The sequence below is a fragment of the Dendrobates tinctorius genome, unplaced genomic scaffold, assembly GCF_039654945.1.
Source record: "Dendrobates tinctorius isolate UK_male_01 unplaced genomic scaffold, ASM3965494v1 ptg000044l, whole genome shotgun sequence".
Classification (NCBI taxonomy): Eukaryota; Metazoa; Chordata; class Amphibia; order Anura; family Dendrobatidae; genus Dendrobates; species Dendrobates tinctorius.
Window position 1 is genome coordinate 16,210,415 of NW_027361712.1, and position 21,811 is coordinate 16,232,225.

The 21,811-nt window shown below is 40.9% G+C and overlaps 1 protein-coding gene across 1 annotated transcript in view; it reads right to left on the reverse strand.

Moving 5' to 3' along the window:
* The window catches only part of REC8 (REC8 meiotic recombination protein), a 173,225-nt gene extending 157,063 nt beyond the window's left edge, over nt 1–16,162 (reverse strand). The window contains exon 1 of the mRNA XM_073575530.1: nt 15,900–16,162. Within this exon, the coding sequence (XP_073431631.1) occupies nt 15,900–15,955 (56 nt within the window). The 5' untranslated portion in view covers nt 15,956–16,162. The remainder of the gene's footprint in view (nt 1–15,899) is intronic.
* Nucleotides 16,163–21,811: the final 5,649 nt, after the last annotated feature.

Below are 21,811 nucleotides of genomic sequence, written 5' to 3' on the forward strand. Positions count from 1 at the left end.
ATATGGGGGAACAATCTATGGAGCTATTTATGGGGGCAGCATATGAGGGAACAATCTATGGAGCTATTTATGGGGGCAGTATATGGGGGAACAATCTATGGAGCTTCTTATGGGGGCAGCATATGGGGGAACAATCTATGGAGCTTCTTCTGAGGACACCATATGGGGGAATAATCTATGGAGCATTTCCCACCCTAGACTTATACTCGAGTCAATAAGTTCTCCCAGTTTTTTGTGGCAAAATTAGGGGGGTCGACTTATACTCGGATCGACTTATACTCGAGTATATACATAATTGCATATGTCTATTATGTGTTATATCAAATTATTATGTATGTTTGGGATGCCTGTCATGTTTTTATCATGATTTTAGTGTGTAACTCTTGTATCAATAAAATATTTTCCAGTTTCACTACTATTGGTTCAGTGTGCGCTCTTTGCAGTGGTACTTTCCTCTTCAATTTTCAAACATCTAGATAAGTCCCTTGAGGAGTCTAGTTTCCAAAATAGGGTCACTTGTGGGGAGGTTTCCACTGTTTAGGCACATCAGGGGCTTTCCAAATGTGACAGGGCTTCTGCTCTCGATTCCAGTAAAATTTTACGTTCAAAACCTCAAAATGTGCTCCTTCCCCTCCAAGCCCTGCTGTGTGCCTAAAGAGTGGTCTTCCTCCACACATGGGGTATCAGCATAGTCAGGAGAAATTGCACAATAAATATCGTGGTTCATTTTCTCCTGATACCCTTGAGAAAATAAAAAAAATTGTGTACAAAGTAAAATTTCTGTGAAAAAATATCGAATGTTCATATTTTCCTTCTACATTGCTTCAGTTCTTGTGAAGCACCTGAAAAGTTAATAAACTTCTTGAATGTGGTTTTGAACACCTTGAGGGGTGCAGTTTTTAGAATGGTGTCACTTTTTGGTATTTTCTGTCCTATAGGCCCCCAAAGTCACTTCAAATGTGAGGTGGTCTCTAAAAAAAATGGTTTTGTAAATCTTGTTGGAAAAATGAGAAATTGCCGGCCAACTTTTAACCCTTATAACTTCCTAAAAAAAAATGTTTCAAAATTTGTGCTGATGTGAAGTAGACATGTGGAAATGTTATTTACTAACTATTTTGTGTGACATAACGCTCTGATTTAGCGGCATAAATATTAAGAGCCTTAGCAGCTGCCTGCGTGTTGGAGATTTAACCCTGTCTTGTCCTCAAGAAAAGCTCAGTACGCTACATCAGAGGAAATATCCTCCTTCTTCAATGCAAGTCTTCATATCCTGTACTGGCTGCATCTGAGGTAAATCTCCAATGAGTCCTTCTTATTTTATTGCTTTTTGTTCCATAATTCTTATCCTCACATATACGCCTCTTTTACATATCTATATTTTTACATATTTTTACATTTTCACATAACTTTGTAGTTCTATCATTCATATTATTTTTTATATTTTAACTTAGGGGAAATTCAGCGTGATATATTGAGGATATCCCAGCGCAAACACACATTTATGCATAAAAATTAATAGTCTGAAAATTGTGAAATTTTCAAAATTTTGGCCAAATTTCACAAATAAATACAATTAATTTTGAAGAAATTTTACCATTATCATAAAGTACAATAGGTCACAAAAAAACAGTCTCAGAATCAGTGGGATCCGTTGAAGTGTTCCAGAGTTATAACCACACAAAGTCCCCCCCCTCCCTGTCTTGGTAATTTCTTCTTGTGTAGAGCAAGACAGGGAGGGGGGAGCAGTTGAATAAGCCCCGCCCAGCGGACCGGACCGTGGCAGTTTACATACATCTGAACCGATATAACAAAAGGTATTTATGCATGAAAGGTGCGGGGTCAGGGGGAAGCAAAAGTACTAAGAGAATCCTTATGTGACACACAATTGAATGATATCATTATATGATATCTCAAAAAAGGGGTGACAGATTCCCTTTAAGGCCTGGTCATTAACCTGCAAAGTGGATTGGTCCTTAATAGGTTAATATCAGCTCACAGCTGCATACTTAGTCTTTACTGGTTATTAAAATGGGGGGCCCCCCAAAAAAGGACATGGAGCTCCCCTATAATAAGGGGCCATGGATATTGGCCCTTTCCTAGACTAAAAACGTCAGCTATCAGTTGCCCTAGAAATGATGCTAGTTATTAATTGGGCCCCACATCTTTTTTTGGGGGGATGGGGGGCTTCCCATTTCAATAACCAGTAACGGCTAAGTAGACAGCTGTGAGATTAATAACCTGGAAAGCTCCTGGTGTACTACCCCCTTCCTAGGCTAGAAACATCTGCCTCCAGCTATCTGCTTTCTCTCAGCTGGTTAACAAAATTTCAGGGGACCCCACGCCATTTTTTTCTGTAATTTATTGATTTATTAATTAAATACAAGTACAGTAAGCTACACAGGCACTGTAGTAAATATATTTCACTCACATATTTCTATCTACATATGTACTGAAGAATATTTATTTTGAAAACTATCTTTAAATGACAGAGAATTCTCTATGAAAAAGCTGATGTTAAAATCGCATTGCATACGGATTGCATACACATGTCATTCAGATGATAGGTGAGAAAAATCATATTGGACTAGCATGAAAATCGCATGCCACTTGCATGACACTCATACGACTTTTCAGGAACAACATCGGATCGATTTTATTCACGTTGATGGGTATGAGCCCTGAGGCCCATTTACCAAAGATGGTAATTGGCAAACAAACGCCTATAAGCTCACTCATTCCCAATCATCAGTCTGGGATACACAACGAGTTTTCTCTCATCTGAGAAAATTGATTCTATTATGCTAATCACACTCTGATCAGATCAATCAGATGTTGATAGTTTAATCTCGGCTGTGGAGAGTACAAAAAAGAGTTACTCCGTCTTATGCATTCAGTCGGTCCATGAATCTTGGACGGCACTCAAATGTCATCCGAGTGCAGTCCATGTACACAACCTCATTGAATAATATAGGGACGAGTGGCCCCCGTCAAAACGACGGATAGCACTAGTCAGATTTTTATGGTTGTGTGCACGAGCCCTAATCATGTAGCCGATCGCAAAACACTCGTTTGTTGGTTAATTGGATCACTTGTGCAGGCCATTAAATTATCTTTGTCGGTAGCACTTCTCACGACTTAAACAGGAAATGTACTGACAACCTGATGCTGTGGGCTGAATGATCATAATAACAAGCATAGTGCCCCCAGAATTTTCTTGTTGACCTGTAGAAACATAGAGGACATAAAAAAGCACCAATAGACTTTATATGGTCAATCAGCACTCGGTTATAGACACATAGAGACCCATGTAAATGGGTCATTAGTCTATGTTCACACATAGTGAATTCATACATGTTCAATTTATGCGCTGAGAAATATTCCTAAATCATACAACAAATGTAGCCTAAACCAACAGATGAAAAACACAATATGAAAAATAGCCTCACCAAAACCTTGTCAAATGACACATGCACTAGCAGGATACAGCAGGCCCCCACTGATAAAGGCTGGAGCTGCACAGGTTAACTCTACTGAAGAGAACCACCCACTCACCTAAATAATGGAGGGGTTGGCTGCCTAGTAGAAAAAATGCACACAGATAGGGCTTGTATAGCATGCTAGTCACACAGGTAAGTGTGACGCAAAGTCAATGGATAACAGCCCATTTATCACGCCCATAGTATTAGCAAGCGGGCTGTCCAGCACTATATATGCATCACCCAGAAAACCAAGCCAACATAAAGGGACCTAGCTGCATCTTGCAAAAAATGTTAAAAAGTGCAATAAAAAGATGAAAAAATAATGCATATGATAAATACATTAAATGAGGTATTGGTTACTATTTTTGCCACAACAGATAAGCTTGCAACCCAACGCCAAGGGTCCCCATTAACTTGCGAGTCCTAACACTAATTTAGGTTATCAGCCTAAGTATGTAACAGTACAGATACAGAAGGCTATTAAATGCATAAAGCATATGAGAACATGATGCGAGGAACCTGGTTATGGTAAAAATTTTGAATGGGTAACACAGGGATAGTTAGACTATTGTGTTGAAGCGGTAAGCTAATCTTAAGAAATGCGTTTTTAGGGCACGCTTAAAACTGTGGGTATTGGGGATTAATCGAATTAACCTGGGTAATGCATTCCAAAAAAGTGTCGCAGCACATGAAAAGTCTTGGAGATCAGAGTGGGAGGTTCTGATTATTGAGGATGTTAATCTCAGGTCATTAGCAGAACAGAGGGCACGGGTAGGGTGGTAGACTGAGACAAGAGAGATGTAGGGTGGTGCTGAGCCTTGGAGTGCTTTGTGGGTGAGGGTAATAAGTTTATGCTGAATTCTGGAGTGGATGGGTAACCAGTGTAATGATTGGCATCAGTGTAATGGTTGGTGAGGAATTTGATCCTGGCTTCAGCATTCAAGACAGATTGGAGAGGGGAGAGTTTGGTAAGAGGGAGACCGATTAGTAAAAAGTTACAATAGTTCAGACGAGAATGAATAAGAGAAACAGTAAGTTTTTTCAGAGTCGAAAGTAAGAAAAGGTCGAATTCTAGAAATGTTTTTGAGGTGCAGATAACAAGAGCGAAGCAGTGATCAGATGTAAGGGGTGAATGAAAGCTCAGAATCAAGTATGACCCCAAGACAGCGGGCATTTTGCTGGGGAGTAATGGTAGAACCACACATGGAAATGGCAATGTTGGGCATAGGTGGGTTAGTGAAGGGAGGAAACACAAGGAGTTCAGTTTTTGACAGTTTCAGATAGAGGAAGGACATGATGTTGGAGACAGCGGTAAGACAATCACTCGTTTTTTCTAAAAAGGCAGATGTGATTTAAGGAGAGGAGGTGTATAATTGGGTGTCATCAGCATAGAGATGATACTGGAAACCAAATCTGATTGTTTGTCCAATAGGGGCAGTATACAAAGAGAAGAGGAGGGGAGTCTAGGACTGATCCTTGAGGAACCCCAACAGTAAGGGGAAGATGAGAGGAGGAGGAGGAACCAGCAAAAGATACAGTGAAGGAGCAGTCAGAGAGATAGGAGGCAAACCAGGAGAGAATAGTGTCCTTGAGGCCAATAGAGCAGAGCATAGTGAGGAGCTGATGATCCACCGTGTCGAATGCTGCAGACAGATCCATGAGAATTAGCATGGAGTAGTAACCATTAGATTTAGCTGTTAGTAGATCATTAGAGACTTTATTGAGGGCAGTTTCAGTAGAGTGTAAGGAGCAGAAACCGGATTGAAGAGGGTCAAGAAGAGAGTTATCTGAGAGATAGAGGAAAAGATGGGAGTGGACCAGGTGTTCGAGGAGTTAAGAGATGAAGGGAAGATTAGAGACAGGTCTACAGTTTTGGTCGAGGGATTTTTTTTAAATAATGGATGTATGATAGCATGCTTTAATGAGAGAGAGGCTGAATATTTTTGTTAGGCGAGTGGTGACAGCAGGGGAAAGGGACTGGAGGAGATGTGACAGAATAGGGACACTGGTGCTAGTAGGGCGAGAAGATGCAGGGAGCCTGATCACTTTTTCTTCTGTGACTAGTTCAAAATCAGAGAGTGAGCTAGATTGCAGTGGGGGAAGGAGGACAGTGCATGGTATGAGGGGATTGGGAGATAATTTCCTGTCGGATATGGTCAATTTCTTCTTTGAAGTAATTGGCCAGATCATCAGCGCGAAGATCCGTGGTTGGGGCCTGCACTCTTGGATTGAATAGAGAATGAAAAGTGTCAATGAGACGTTTAGGATTATTGGATAGTGAGGTGAAGAGGGTGTTGAAATAGGTTTGTTTGGAGAGGACAGTTTTGTATGTTTTAAGCATAAACTTAAAATGGATGAAATCTGTGGGTAGATTGGATTTTCTCCACAGACGTTCGGCGCACTGCTGTAGGAAACGTGTTTGCAGTGTGTGCCAGGGTTGTCGCCGTCTGTGCCGAGTTGTTTTATGTATAGTGTAATGTAAGATATGATTTTGCAGAAATTTCTAGACTCTCCCATTGCTACACACTGAGGAGACGAGCCTGTCATGTAGCTGCAACCCCCCCACTCCTTATCAGCTCTGTGCTTGCTGGTAACATGAAACCATCCATTTCCTCTCGCAGCCTTCCCCCCTGCAAGGGAAAGCATTGCTTTTTTCTGAAACCATGAAGCTTGAATACAGGTATAGGAAATATTAAAAGAAGTCTGGCGCGCACTTCGCTTGTGACAGAGATATGAAACTCACATTTCTGCAAAGGGCATGAAGCCAGCTTTCTAAACTCCTAAGTTTCACGATTCTCGGACTTCCAGAAATTGAGATATGGATTGCTCCCAAATGGAGTGTCCTATCTAGTGCATTCTTGATGTTTTCTTGTTGGGTTCGTTACACTGGGAAACATGATACCCTTGGTGAGTTCATACGAGCTTCCCCCATTAAGATATGGTTATCATAACCTTTTTAGTTAAGTTATAACTGAGAGAGAAGGGGGTTGGACCTCACCAGAACACCCATTTCGTGAGGTCACAGACCCTAGGCTATAGGTATTCCCTACCAAATTCCAGTCAGTTCAGCTGGAGTCCTCCTGTCAGAGAGACGTGCCGATGAGTGGGGACGTTTGGTTAAGCGCCCCTCCACCAGCCACATGGTCTGCCTAATACCAACTACGCACATGTGAATGTTACTTTCAGTTCTTTCATCCACTTTGCTTTATATTTGTATTTGTACATATGTAATGTCTCAACTTTATAGCAACTTTTATCTATGTAATCACTGCCCACATTCTTTTGGGAAGAAATGATAAAATCTATTAGCTCTGTCTCCATGCTCTAAGAAACAAACTATGCGCCTTTTTTAGATAATTACGCTACTGTTCGGGTTGGCTTCGAACCCCTCCATTAAGTCTAAAACTTAAGTGGAGAAACCAGGAGCTGGTGGCAGCGTGGTGTGTGCGACTGGCGAGGCTGGCTGGCAGTACAGACGGGTCTTACATGCTGAATGAGGGGCTGCGGCCACAGCATTGATAATTCCCTTACTGCAGTAGTCTAATTGCCCGTGCACAACAAGCAGCCCATCCGGCGACTAATTACCCTAGGTGCAGTTCGCTGACTGACCTGAGGGTAAGGGGGTGCCGGAGAGCTGCGAGTTCCAAAGTGGAACTGAGAAAGTGGGATATACATAAATCCCCGCAGTTCTTGGAAGGTTGTTAACAGTGGTGGGGCAACCAAAATACCCCCTGCGATAAATTGTTAGAGCAAGATTAGCTTGCTGTGCTTTGGTCACATGGCGCTAGTGGTGGGATAACTAAGATAAGCCCCCACTGTGCCTGTGATAGCCGTGTGCCGGTAGTGCGTCACGTCCCTCCGTCCGCTGACAAACCCGTGTCAGTGGTGGGATCGTGACATATTGGTGTCACCGGGTCCGCTGTCCGTCACAATTTGGCGACAGCGGTCTGCTGTTCGTCACATATTGGTGGCAGAGCGGTGGGATAATCCTTGAGTATTAGTGATTTGGTTTAAGCAGTCATTCCTCTCACTAAAAACCTGCACGGTTCCTGCGGGAATCCTGCATCATAGGTTTTGGAGAACAGACTCAGTGTTACTAGTCCTGAGACATTTTTGTGTACGTACAAGTATTCCCTCCCTTCTCTCCGTTTTTCTTTCCTATCTTTTATTTGGCAACCATGGCGGCAAAAGGAGAACACTTGTACAGACAGCAGAAAAAGGAAAACCTTGCTGCAGTATGCACGTACCGAGGCATTGACGCCACAAGAAAAACCAGAGATCAATTGATCGCGGCTCTGGTGCAGCTGGACAACACCCAGAGTCCAGCGGGCACAGAAGTTGGCCCAAGTGACAATGGGGCTGCAGCAGAGGCTCCACTCCTGAGCGCTGGCCCCACATTCAACCAGAGCGCGTTGGACCCCTACCTGCAAGCGGCCTTGGACGAACTCCCCACCGAAGACGGTGAGGGACGGGTGAGGCTGATCCAGTAATATCGGCAGGAGGCCCGAGCCAAAAGAGAGGCTGAGTGAGAGCCGAACGTGAGTGCCAAGCAGAAGCTCAGAGGGCCCATGAGCTGGAGATGCTCCAGCGGGGGTGGAATGCCCCCCACAGCCCGAAGCAGTGAGCCCAACAGCGTCCAGACTCCTAAACCCTGCAAGAGCATTTTTCCATGATGGAAAAGTACGGGGACTTGGACACGTTTCTGCGAGCCTTTGAGAAAGTTTGCCGACAGTACCGGCTGGATAAGGTCCAATGGGACAGGTACTTGACCCCAGGGCTAAAAGGCAAAGCTCTGGAGGCGTTTGCTTCTCTGCCGTCAGAAGACGACGACGACTATGATGCCATCAAGCAGGCTCTGATCGCCAAATACCGGCTAACACCTGAGGTATACCGAAAGAAGTTCCGGAACCTCCAACGTGGCCCACACAATAGCTATAGTGATGTGGTGCAAGGACTCAGGACCCACTTTGACCAGTGGATCCATGGACTGTCCGTTGATTCCTTTGAGCAGCTACGGGACCTGATGATCAAAGACCAGTTCCTGCATCTCTGCCCAGCTGAGGTCCGACAGTTCATCCTGGACCGCGAACCAACGAATGCGGACAAAGCGGCGCAGATCGCCGACAACTATGAGGCCAACCAGAAGCGAGACGTGGTGGCCAATCACCACCAGCTGGAGAGTGGGTAAGCCTGCAACCAACCCCAGTGCCCCAGCTAGCCGTCTCTCCGGAGGCCCTGTCCCTGTTGCCAACACCAGGCCTACTACTGACAGTCGCCTGTGTTTCCACTGCAAGCGGCCTGGTCACCTCAGTTACACCTGTGCGGAAAAGCCGAAGAACCCCCCCAGCCAAGGCCTCTGGGCCCAACGCCTCTGTTCTTTTGGTGGGAGGTATGGTTGGGAGGATTGACGACAACGTTCAACCCGTCCAGGTGGGGGCCCGTCTTGCTACAGACCTCAAGGACACCGGGGCTGAACGAACCCTCATCCGTCCTGGACTGGCGACCCCTGAAGAGTTTGTTGAGGGGAAAACCCTGACTGTCACCGTGATCGGGGGTACCTGCTGTCCCTTGCCAGTGGCCCGGGTATTCCTTGATTGGGGTGCTGGGAGCGGGGTGAGGGAAGTGGGAGTGTCTGAAAACCTGCCCACTGATGTTTTATTGGGGACTGACTTGGGGAGGATGGTTGCATACTATGTTCCTGACACCCTTCCCCAATCTGATAATAAGGGTAACGTTAACCCTGGTGTTGATGATGATGATGGGAAACTGAATGTGTTACCTGCTAATGCCTTGATGAGTAATGATGCAACAACCATTCTTTCCCCAGGAATGATGCTGATGTGAATGTACTAAAGCAATCTGATAACCATTCTTTTCCTAGGAATGATGATAATGATGATGATCATGTATCTGTGCCGACTGAACCTGTTAACCATTTCTTTGAAACGGTAGATGTGTCCACAGGTACCGAAGTGCTCAGCCCCGTCACTCTGCGGAGTGAGACGGCTGAGGAACCCCTGGCAGGAGCAAGCAACGGTGCTCAGGGAAATGGGGAAGTGCATGGGGACCATGAGGAAGGTAATGCAATGCAACTGACCAGTGCCACCGAGGAAGGTAACTGGCCCATAAGTAGCACTGCTCCTGGAGTGTTGGGGGTGGATGGGGAGGTAGGGCCCATAGCAGCGCTGATTGGTGGGTCTGTAGAAATCCCCAGGGAGACAGCATACATAGCAGCTGTCACACGCAGAGGGCCCAGATCGCAGGTAGCGCCCTGCCTTCTGGACCCTCTTCTGCTACAGGAGAGACTGAACCAGAGGTGACCCCAGAGCCGGTTCCAGAGGGTCCCAGTAAGGAAGGAACCCTGACGTCATTTCTGGCAGCCTCCAGCAAGGAGTTCCAGGCTGCTTTGCACTCAGATGCAAGCCTGGAGAAATTTAGAGGTCTCGCCGAGACGCCCACCTCCGAGTCTGTCAAGGAGAGGGTGTTCTGGGAACGAGGAAGCTTGTACCGGGAGACAGTACCTGGAGATTCCCAAAAGGAGTGGTTGAGGGAAAGACAGCTGGTCGTCCCCCTACAGTTCAGAACTGAGTTGTTGCGGATTGCCCATGAGATTCCACTCGCTGGACACTTGGGGATCAGCAAAACAAAGGCACGGCTGTCTCAACACTTCTATTGGCCCAAGATGGGGACAGATGTAACACAATACTGCACCACCTGTAACACCTGTCAAAAAGTGGGTAAGGCGGGGCCTGCTCTTAAGGCTCCATTTATTCCTTTGCCGGTGATAGAGAAGCCTTTCCAGAGAATCGCGGTGGACATTGTAGGCCCGCTGGCCGTCCCCAGCAGCTCTGGAAAGCAATACATTCTCACCGTGGTAGACTACGCTACCCGGTACCCAAAGGCAGTAGCTCTGTCTTCAACCAGGGCAGATAAGGTGGCTGACGCACTGTGACCATCTTTTCAAGGGTAGGATTTCCCAGGGAGTTGCTTACCGATCAAGGGACCCAATTCGTGTCTCGCCTAATGGAGGCTCTCTGTAAGAAAATTCAGGTGAAGCACCTGGTATCGAGTGCGTGTAACCCACAGACTAATGGTTTGTGTGAACGCTTCAACGATACCCTCAAACAGATGCTCCGCATGCTGGTTGAGACCCAAGGGCGCGACTGGGAGCGGTACCTCCCACACCTGCTGTTCGCTTACAGAGAAGTTCCGCAAGCCTCGACCGGGTTCTCCCCTTCGAGCTCCTGTATGGCAGGCGAGTCCGGGGACCCCTTGGGTTGATAGAATCCTGGGAAGATGAGCCAAACCCCACAGAAGTGTCCATCGTGGATTATGTTATGCGCTTCCGTGACAAGATGCAGACCTTGACGCAGTTGGTACATGACAACATGACGCAGGCTCAGGCTGACCAGAAGCACTGGTACGACCAGATTGCCCGGGAGCGGACCTACCAGGTGGGTGAAAAGGTGTGGGTGCTGGTCCCCGCACCAACGGATAAGCTTCAGGCAGCCTGGGAAGGCCCATACGTCGTCCACCAACAGCTCAACCCGGTCACCTACGTGGTCACGCTTGTGGAGGTTAAAACTGAGATGTCCATGTTCATACCTGGTTGGCCTTTATCTGCACTTGCTTCATCTGGCTGCACGTGAGTGATTCAGATATGCTTCAGGTACGGATTGCATTTGATATGGTCTTGCTTTTAAAATATTTAGGAGGCCGTAATGGCACAGTGAATAATAAAAATGTAGAGTAGGACCCCCCACATGAGCTTGCCTTGGCGCGGCGGGGTGGCTCAATTTATTGATCAATATTTTGCCAAATGTCTCATTTTGAATACAGTTAGATGTTAATATGTGCATATGCACTTCATGTTATGCGTTCTGACCACAAGCAGCGCTGGCTTCTCTTTTTATATTATACAGCACAGCACCACATGGTATATATAGCACAGCCCCACATGGAATACAGCACAGCATCACATGGTATACAGCACAGCCTCACATGGTATACAGCACAGCACCATGGTATATAGCACAACCCCACATGGTATATAGCACAGCCCCACATGGGATATAGCACAGCCCCACATGGTATATAGCACAGCCCCATATGGTATATAGCACAGGCCCACATGGTATACAGCACAGCCCCACATGATATACAGCACCACATGGTATATAGCACAGCCCGCATCTCTCCCTCTTCCCCCAAGAATGGCCCCACAGTCCAGTACTCATTGTTACATTAAAAAAATAAACATACACACGCCTCACCTCTCCTCGTGCCCACGCTGCTCCCGGCTCCTGTCTTAGCCTTCACTGCCTGGTACACAGTGAGTGCGCGATGACGTCATCGCGCACCCCCAGTGTCAGAAGCAGAGCGGGGAATGATGGGAGAGGGAGCGTCAGCTGACGCTCTCTCCTCCATCATTGCTATGAACTGTACCGGCGTTCAAGGCGGCGGCGGGGTAAGTCGGTGGCGGCGGCAGGCAGGCCCCCCTGCCTCACAGGCCACATAGCGGCTGTGTGATGTGCGCTAGCTGGCGGCCCCTGCGGGAGTGGGGGCCCTAGGCAGCTGCCTGGGCTGCCTGCCCCTAACGCTGGCCCTGCATATGCAGCACATAGAACATTACATATACAGCACATAGTACATTACATACACAGCACATAGAACATTACACATACAGCACATGGTACACTATTATATACAGCACATAAAACATTACATATACAGCACATAGTACATTATTATATACAGCACATAGTATATTACATATACAATACATAGTACATTACATATACAGCACATAGTACATTAAATATACAGCACATAGTACACTATTATATATTGTACATAACACATTACATATACAGTATAGTATTTTACATACACAGCCCATAGTACATTACATACACAGCACATAGAACATTACATATACAGCACATAGTACATTACACATACAGCACATAGTACACTATTATATATTGTACATAACACATTACATATACAGCATAGTATTTTACATATACAGCACATGGTACATTACATACACAGCACATAGAACATTACATATACAGCACATAATACATTACATATACAGCACATACGTAGTACACTACTATATACAGTACATAATACATTACCTATACAGCACATGGTACACTACATATACAACACATAGTACATTACATATACAGCACATAGTACACTTATATATTGTACATAACACATTACATATACAGCATAGTATTTTACATATACAGCACATGGTACACTATTATATACAGTACATAATACATTACATATACAGCACATGGTACATTACATATACAGCACATAGTACATTACATATACAGCACATGGTAAATTACATATACAGCACATAGTACACTATTATATATTGTACATAATACATTACATATACAGCACATGGTACATTACATATACAGCACATAGTACATTACATGTACAGCACATAGTACATTACATATACAGCACACAGTACACTATTATATACAGCACATGGTACATTACATATACAGCACATAATACACTATATAGACAGCACATAATACACTAAATATACAGCACATAGTACACTATTATATACAGTACATAATGCATTACATATACAGCACATAGTACACTATTATATACAGCACATAGTACAATACATATGCAACACATAGTACATTACATATACAGCACATAAAACACTATTATATACAGCACATAACACATTACATATACAGCACATAGTACACTACATATACAGTACATAGTGCACTGTTATATACATTACATATACAGCACATGGTACACTACATATACAGCACATAGTTCACTACATATACAGTACATAGTAAATTACATATACAGTAAATAGCACACTATTATATAAGTACATAATGCATTACATATACAGCACATAGAATATTACATATACAGCACATAGTACATTACATATCCAGTACATAATACACTATTATATACAGCACATAACACATTACATATACAGCACATAGTACATTACACATACAGCACATAGTACATTACACATACAGCACATAGTACATTACATATACAGCACACAGTACATTACATATACAGCACACAGTACACTACATATACAGCACACAGTAGATTACATATACAGCACACAGTACACTACATATACAGCACACAGTACACTACATATACAGCACACGGTACACTACATATACAGCACACAGTACACTACATATACAGCACACAGTACATTACATATACAGCACACAGTACACTACATATACAGCACACAGTACACTACATATACAGCACACGGTACACTACATATACAGCACACGGTACACTACATATACAGCACACGGTACACTACATATACAGCACACAGTACACTACATATACAGCACACAGTACACTACATATACAGCACACAGTACATTACATATACAGCACACAGTACACTACATATACAGCACACAGTACACTACATATACAGCACACGGTACACTACATATACAGCACACGGTACACTACATATACAGCACACGGTACACTACATATACAGCACATGGTACATTACATATACAGCACATCGTACATTACATATACAGCACATAGTACACTACATATACAGCACACAGTAGATTACATATACAGCACACAGTACACTACATATACAGCACACAGTACACTACATATACAGCACACGGTACACTACATATACAGCACACGGTACACTACATATACAGCACACGGTACATTACATATACAGCACACAGTACACTACATATACAGCACATAGTACACTACATATACAGCACACAGTACATTACATATACAGCACACAGTACACTACATATACAGCACACAGTACACTACATATACAGCACACGGTACACTACATATACAGCACACGGTACACTACATATACAGCACATGGTACATTACATATACAGCACATCGTACATTACATATACAGCACATAGTACATTACACATACAGCACACAGCACACGGTACACTACATATACAGCACACGGTACACTACATATACAGCACACGGTACACTACATATACAGCACATGGTACATTACATATACAGCACATCGTACATTACATATACAGCACATAGTACATTACACATACAGCACACAGCACACGGTACACTACATATACAGCACACAGTACACTACATATACAGCACATAGTACATTACATATACAGCACACGGTACACTACATATACAGCACATAGTACACTACATATACAGCACATAGTACATTACATATACAGCACACAGTACACTACATATACAGCACATAGTACATTACATATACAGCACATGGTACATTACATATACAGCACATAGTACATTACATATACAGCACATAGTACATTACATATACAGCACATAGTACATTACACATACAGCACATAGTACACTACATATACAGCACACAGTACATTACATATACAGCACACAGTACACTACATATACAGCACATAGTACACTACACATACAGCACACAGTACACTACATATACAGCACACAGTACATTACATATACAGCACACAGTACACTACATATACAGCACATAGTACACTACACATACAGCACACAGTACACTACATATACAGCACATAGTACACTACACATACAGCACACAGTACACTACATATACAGCACACAGTACATTACATATACAGCACACAGTACACTACATATACAGCACATAGTACACTACATATACAGCACATAGTACATTACATATACAGCACATAGTACATTACATATACAGCACATAGTACACTACATATACAGCACATAACACATTCCATATACAGCACATAGTACACTACATATACAGCACATAGTACACTACATATACAGCACACAGTACACTAAATATACAGCACATTACATATACAGCACACAGTACACTACATATACAGCACATAACACATTACATATACAGCACACAGTACACTACATATACAGCACACAGTACACTACATATACAGCACATAGTACATTACACATACAGCACATTACATATACAGCACACAGTACATTACATATACAGCACATAGTACATTACACATACAGCACATTACATATACAGCACACAGTACACTACATATACAGCACATAGTACATTACACATACAGCACATTACATATACAGCACACAGTACACTACATATACAGCACATAGTACATTACATATACAGCACATAGTACATTACACATACAGCACATTACATATACAGCACACAGTACACTACATATACAGCACATAGTACATTACACATACAGCACATTACATATACAGCACACAGTACATTACATATACAGCACATAACACATTACATATACAGCACATAGTACACTATTCTATACAGCACAGACCACCTACCATACAGTAGAGAAGCAGCCTGTCCGCCTCTGAAGGACATTGGGATAATAAAACATAATGACGAATGGACAAGTCTTCTCTAAACGTTTTCTTCTATTCGTGCTCCTCCTGATTTACCCTCTCTGGTATTACAGATTTAATCGCTAACCAAGTACAAACTGAAAATAATGATAGGTAATAAAATGACAACTCCTATTATGTGTCCGATGAGAAGAGTATCTATAAAACTGCGTTTACACACTGCGACATCAGCGCCGATTGTAAAGTGCTCCTCAGCTGACAGCGGATCCCTAATGCATCTGTCATCAGTGAACGTACAGGAACAGTCATTACCATTCCACCACTCACAGACCGCAAAGCCGTGCCACGCCCCCGCCCTCCATCCTAGCCAGCCAATAGCGGAGGAGTCGCAGAACAGAACTACTCTCTGCACAGGTGCAAGCGTTGTTCGCTCTTAGCCAATCAGAACACCGTTACTGGGGTCCTGAGGATTTGGCTCTGGTTTCCCGCGCGAAAACAATTCCACAGGTCAATATGAGTGACGCTAGATAGAATGTTGTCCTGACAGGATTACACCACCTTTATGAAAAAGGAATTAGAACTTTGGTATCTTAAGCGTCAGCTATGAAAAATTGTAATAAATGCCCGGAGGTAGAAAGTAGTAGATGAGTATTTGCTCTACGTAAGATCCACCCATAGTATTACTGCTGGCATAAAACTGGCGCAGAACTCACATGGCAGTCCCAGTACCAACATGCAGTCCCAGTACCAACATTTTATAGTCTTTCACCTTAAACATTAAAAGAGCTACACTGGTGCCTTAGGTTACTGTGTGATTAAAAGGGGATTTCTAGAACTGAAAGCAATCCACCATCAATGATTATATGCAATAAGCATATGGTGTAGTTATACACGGTACACAGTGGTTATACACAGTAAGTATACTGTGTGGTTATACACAGTACATAGTGTGGTTATATACAGTATATGATGTAGTTATATACAGTACATAGTGTGGTTATATACAGTATATGATGTAGTTATACACAGTACATAGTGTGGTTATATACAGTACATAGTGTGGTTACATACAGTATATGATGTAGTTATACACAGTACATAGTGTGGTTATATACAGTATATGATGTAGTTATACACAGTACATAGTGTGGTTATATACAGTATATGATGTAGTTATACACAGTACATAGTGTGGTTATATACAGTAAGTATATAGTGTGGATATACACCGTACATAGTGTGGTTATATACAGTAAGTATATAGTGTGGATATACACCGTACATAGTGTGGTTATATACAGTAAGTATATAGTGTGGTTATACACAGTACATAGTGTGGTTATATACAGTATATGGTGTAGTTATACACAGTACATAGTGTGGTTATATACAGTATATAGTGTGGTTATACACAGTACATAGTGTGGTTAGATACAGTAAGTATATAGTGTGGTTATACACAGTACATAGTGTGGTTATAAACAGTAAGTATATAGTGTGGTTATACACAGTACATAGTGTGGTTATATACAGTATATGATGTAGTTATATACAGTACATAGTGTGGTTATATACAGTATATGATGTAGTTATACACAGTACATAGTGTGGTTATATACAGTACATAGTGTGGTTACATACAGTATATGATGTAGTTATATACAGTACATAGTGTGGTTATATACAGTATATGATGTAGTTATACACAGTACATAGTGTGGTTATATACAGTATATGATGTAGTTATACACAGTACATAGTGTGGTTATATACAGTAAGTATATAGTGTGGATATACACCGTACATAGTGTGGTTATATACAGTAAGAATATAGTGTGGTTATACACAGTACATAGTGTGGTTATATACAGTATATGGTGTAGTTATACACAGTACATAGTGTGGTTATATACAGTATATAGTGTGGTTATACACAGTACATAGTGTGGTTAGATACAGTAAGTATATAGTGTGGTTATACACAGTACATAGTGTGGTTATAAACAGTAAGTATATAGTGTGGTTATACACAGTACACAGTGTGGTTATATACAGTATATGGTGTAGTTATACACAGTACATAGTGTGGTTAGATACAGTAAGTATATAGTGTGGTTATACACAGTACATAGTGTGGTTATATACAGTAAGTATATAGTGTGGTTATACACAGTACATAGTGTGGTTATATACAGTATATGATGTAGTTATACACAGTACATAGTGTGGTTAGATACAGTAAGTATATAGTGTGGATATACACAGTAAATAGTGTGGTTATATACAGTAAGTATATAGTGTGGTTATACACAGTACATAGTGTGGTTATATACAGTATATGATGTAGTTATACACAGTACATAGTGTGGTTAGATACAGTATATGATGTAGTTATATACAGTACATAGTGTGGTTATATACAGTATATGATGTAGTTATACACAGTACATAGTGTGGTTATATACAGTACATAGTGTGGTTATATACAGTATATGATGTAGTTATATACAGTACATAGTGTGGTTATATACAGTATATGATGTAGTTATACACAGTACATAGTGTGGTTATATACAGTATATGATGTAGTTATACACAGTACATAGTGTGGTTATATACAGTAAGTATATAGTGTGGATATACACCGTACATAGTGTGGTTATATACAGTAAGTATATAGTGTGGTTATACACAGTACATAGTGTGGTTATATACAGTATATGGTGTAGTTATACACAGTACATAGTGTGGTTATATACAGTATATAGTGTGGTTATACACAGTACATAGTGTGGTTAGATACAGTAAGTATATAGTGTGGTTATACACAGTACATAGTGTGGTTATAAACAGTAAGTATATAGTGTGGTTATACACAGTACACAGTGTGGTTATATACAGTATATGGTGTAGTTATACACAGTACATAGTGTGGTTAGATACAGTAAGTATATAGTGTGGTTATACACAGTACATAGTGTGGTTATATACAGTAAGTATATAGTGTGGTTATACACAGTACATAGTGTGGTTATATACAGTATATGATGTAGTTATACACAGTACATAGTGTGGTTAGATACAGTATATGGTGTAGTTATACACAGTACATAGTGTGGTTAGATACAGTAAGTATATAGTGTGGATATACACAGTAAATAGTGTGGTTATATACAGTAAGTATATAGTGTGGTTATACACAGTACATAGTGTGGTTATATACAGTATATGATGTAGTTATACACAGTACATAGTGTGGTTAGATACAGTATATGGTGTAGTTATACACAGTACATAGTGTGGTTATATACAGTATATGATGTAGTTATACACAGTACATAGTGTGGTTAGATACAGTATATGGTGTAGTTATACACAGTACATAGTGTGGTTATATACAGTATATAGTGTGGTTATACACAGTACATAGTGTGGTTAGATACAGTAAGTATATAGTGTGGTTATACACAGTACATAGTGTGGTTATAACCAGTAAGTATATAGTGTGGTTATACACAGTACACAGTGTGGTTATATACAGTATATGGTGTAGTTATACACAGTACATAGTGTGGTTAGATACAGTAAGTATATAGTGTGGTTATACACAGTACATAGTGTGGTTATATACAGTAAGTATATAGTGTGGATATACACAGTACATAGTGTGGTTATATACAGTAAGTATATAGTGTGGTTATACACAGTACATAGTTTGGTTATATACAGTAAGTCTATGGTGTACTTATACACAGTGTGGTTATATACAGTAAGCATATGGTGTAGTTATACACAGTACACAGTGTGGTTATATACAGTATATGATGTGGTTATACACAGTAAGTATATAGTGTGGTTATACACAGTGTGGTTATATACAGTAAGTATATGGTGTAGTTATACACAGTGTGGTTATATACAGTATATGGTGTAGTTATACACAGTACATAGTGTGGTTATATACAGTATATGATGTAGCTATACACAGTACATAGTGTGGTTAGATACAGTAAGTATATAGTGTGGTTATACACAGTACACAGTGTGGTTATACACAGTAAGTATATAGTGTGGTTATACACAGTACACAGTGTGGTTATATACAGTAAGTATATGGTGTAGTTATACACAGTACATAGTGTGGTTATGTACAGTATATGATGTAGTTATACACAGTACATAGTGTGGTTAGATACAGTAAGTACAGTATATAGTGTGGTTATACACAGTACATAGTGTGGTTATATACAGTATATGGTGTAGTTATACACAGTACATAGTGTGGTTAGATACAGTAAGTATATAGTGTGGTTATACACAGTACATAGTGTGGTTATATACAGTAAGTATATAGTGTGGTTATACACAGTACATAGTGTGGTTATATACAGTAAGTATATAGTGTGGTTATGTACAGTATATGGTGTAGTTATACACAGTAATTGTATGGTTATATACAGTAAGTATATAGTGTGGTTATACAGAGTACATAGTGTGGTTATATACAGTAAGTATATAGTGTGGTTATACACAGTACACAGTGTGGTTATATACAATAAGTCTATGGTGTAGTTATACACAGTACACAGTATGGTTATGTTCAGTAAGTATATAGTGTGGTTATATACAGTATATGGTGTAGTTATACACAGTACATAGTGTGGTTATATACAGTATATGATGTAGTTATACACAGTACATAGTGTGGTTATATACAGTAAGTTTATAGTGTGGTTATACACAGTACATATTGTGGTTATATACAGTATATGATGTAGTTATACACAGTACATAGTGTGGTTATACACAGTAAGTATATAGTGTTGTTATACACAGTACACAGTGTGGTTATATACAGTAAGTATATGGTGTAGTTATACACAGTACACAGTGTGGTTATATACAGTATATGGTGTAGTTATACACAGTACATAGTGTGGTTATATACAGTATATGATGTAGTTATACACAGTACATAGTGTGGTTAGATACAGTAAGTATATAGTGTGGTTATACACAGTACATCGTGTGGTTATATACAGTAAGTATATAGTGTGGTTATACACAGTACACAGTGTGGTTATATACAGTAAGTATATGGTGTAGTTATACACAGTACACAGTGTGGTTATATACAGTATATGGTGTAGTTATACACAGTACATAGTGTGGTTATATACAGTATATGATGTAGTTATACACAGTACATAGTGTGGTTAGATACAGTAAGTATATAGTGTGGTTATACACAGTACATCGTGTGGTTATATACAGTAAGTATATAGTGTGGTTATACACAGTACACAGTGTGGTTATATACAGTAAGTATATGGTGCAGTTATACACAGTACACAGTGTGGTTATATACAGTATATGATGTAGTTATACACAGTACATAGTATGGTTATATACAGTAAGTATATAGTGTGGTTATACAGAGTACATAGTGTGGTTATATACAGTAAGTATATAGTGTGGTTATACACAGTACATAGTTTGGTTATATACAGTAAGTATATGGTGTAGTTATACACAGTACACAGTATGGTTATGTTCAGTAAGTATATAGTGTAGTTATACACAGAACATAGTGTAGTGTGGTTATTTACAGTAAGTATATCGTGTAATTATACACAGTACATAGTGTGGTTATATACAGTTATATGATGTAGTTAGACACAGTACACAGTATGGTTATGTACAGTAAGTATATAGTGTAGTTATACACAATACATAGTGTAGTGTGGTTATTTACAGTAAGTATATAGTGTAGTTATACACAGTACATAGTGTGGTTATATACAGTAAGTATATGATGTAGTTATACACAGTACATAGTGTGGTTATGTACAGTAAGTATATAATGTAGTTAGACACAGTACATAGTGTGG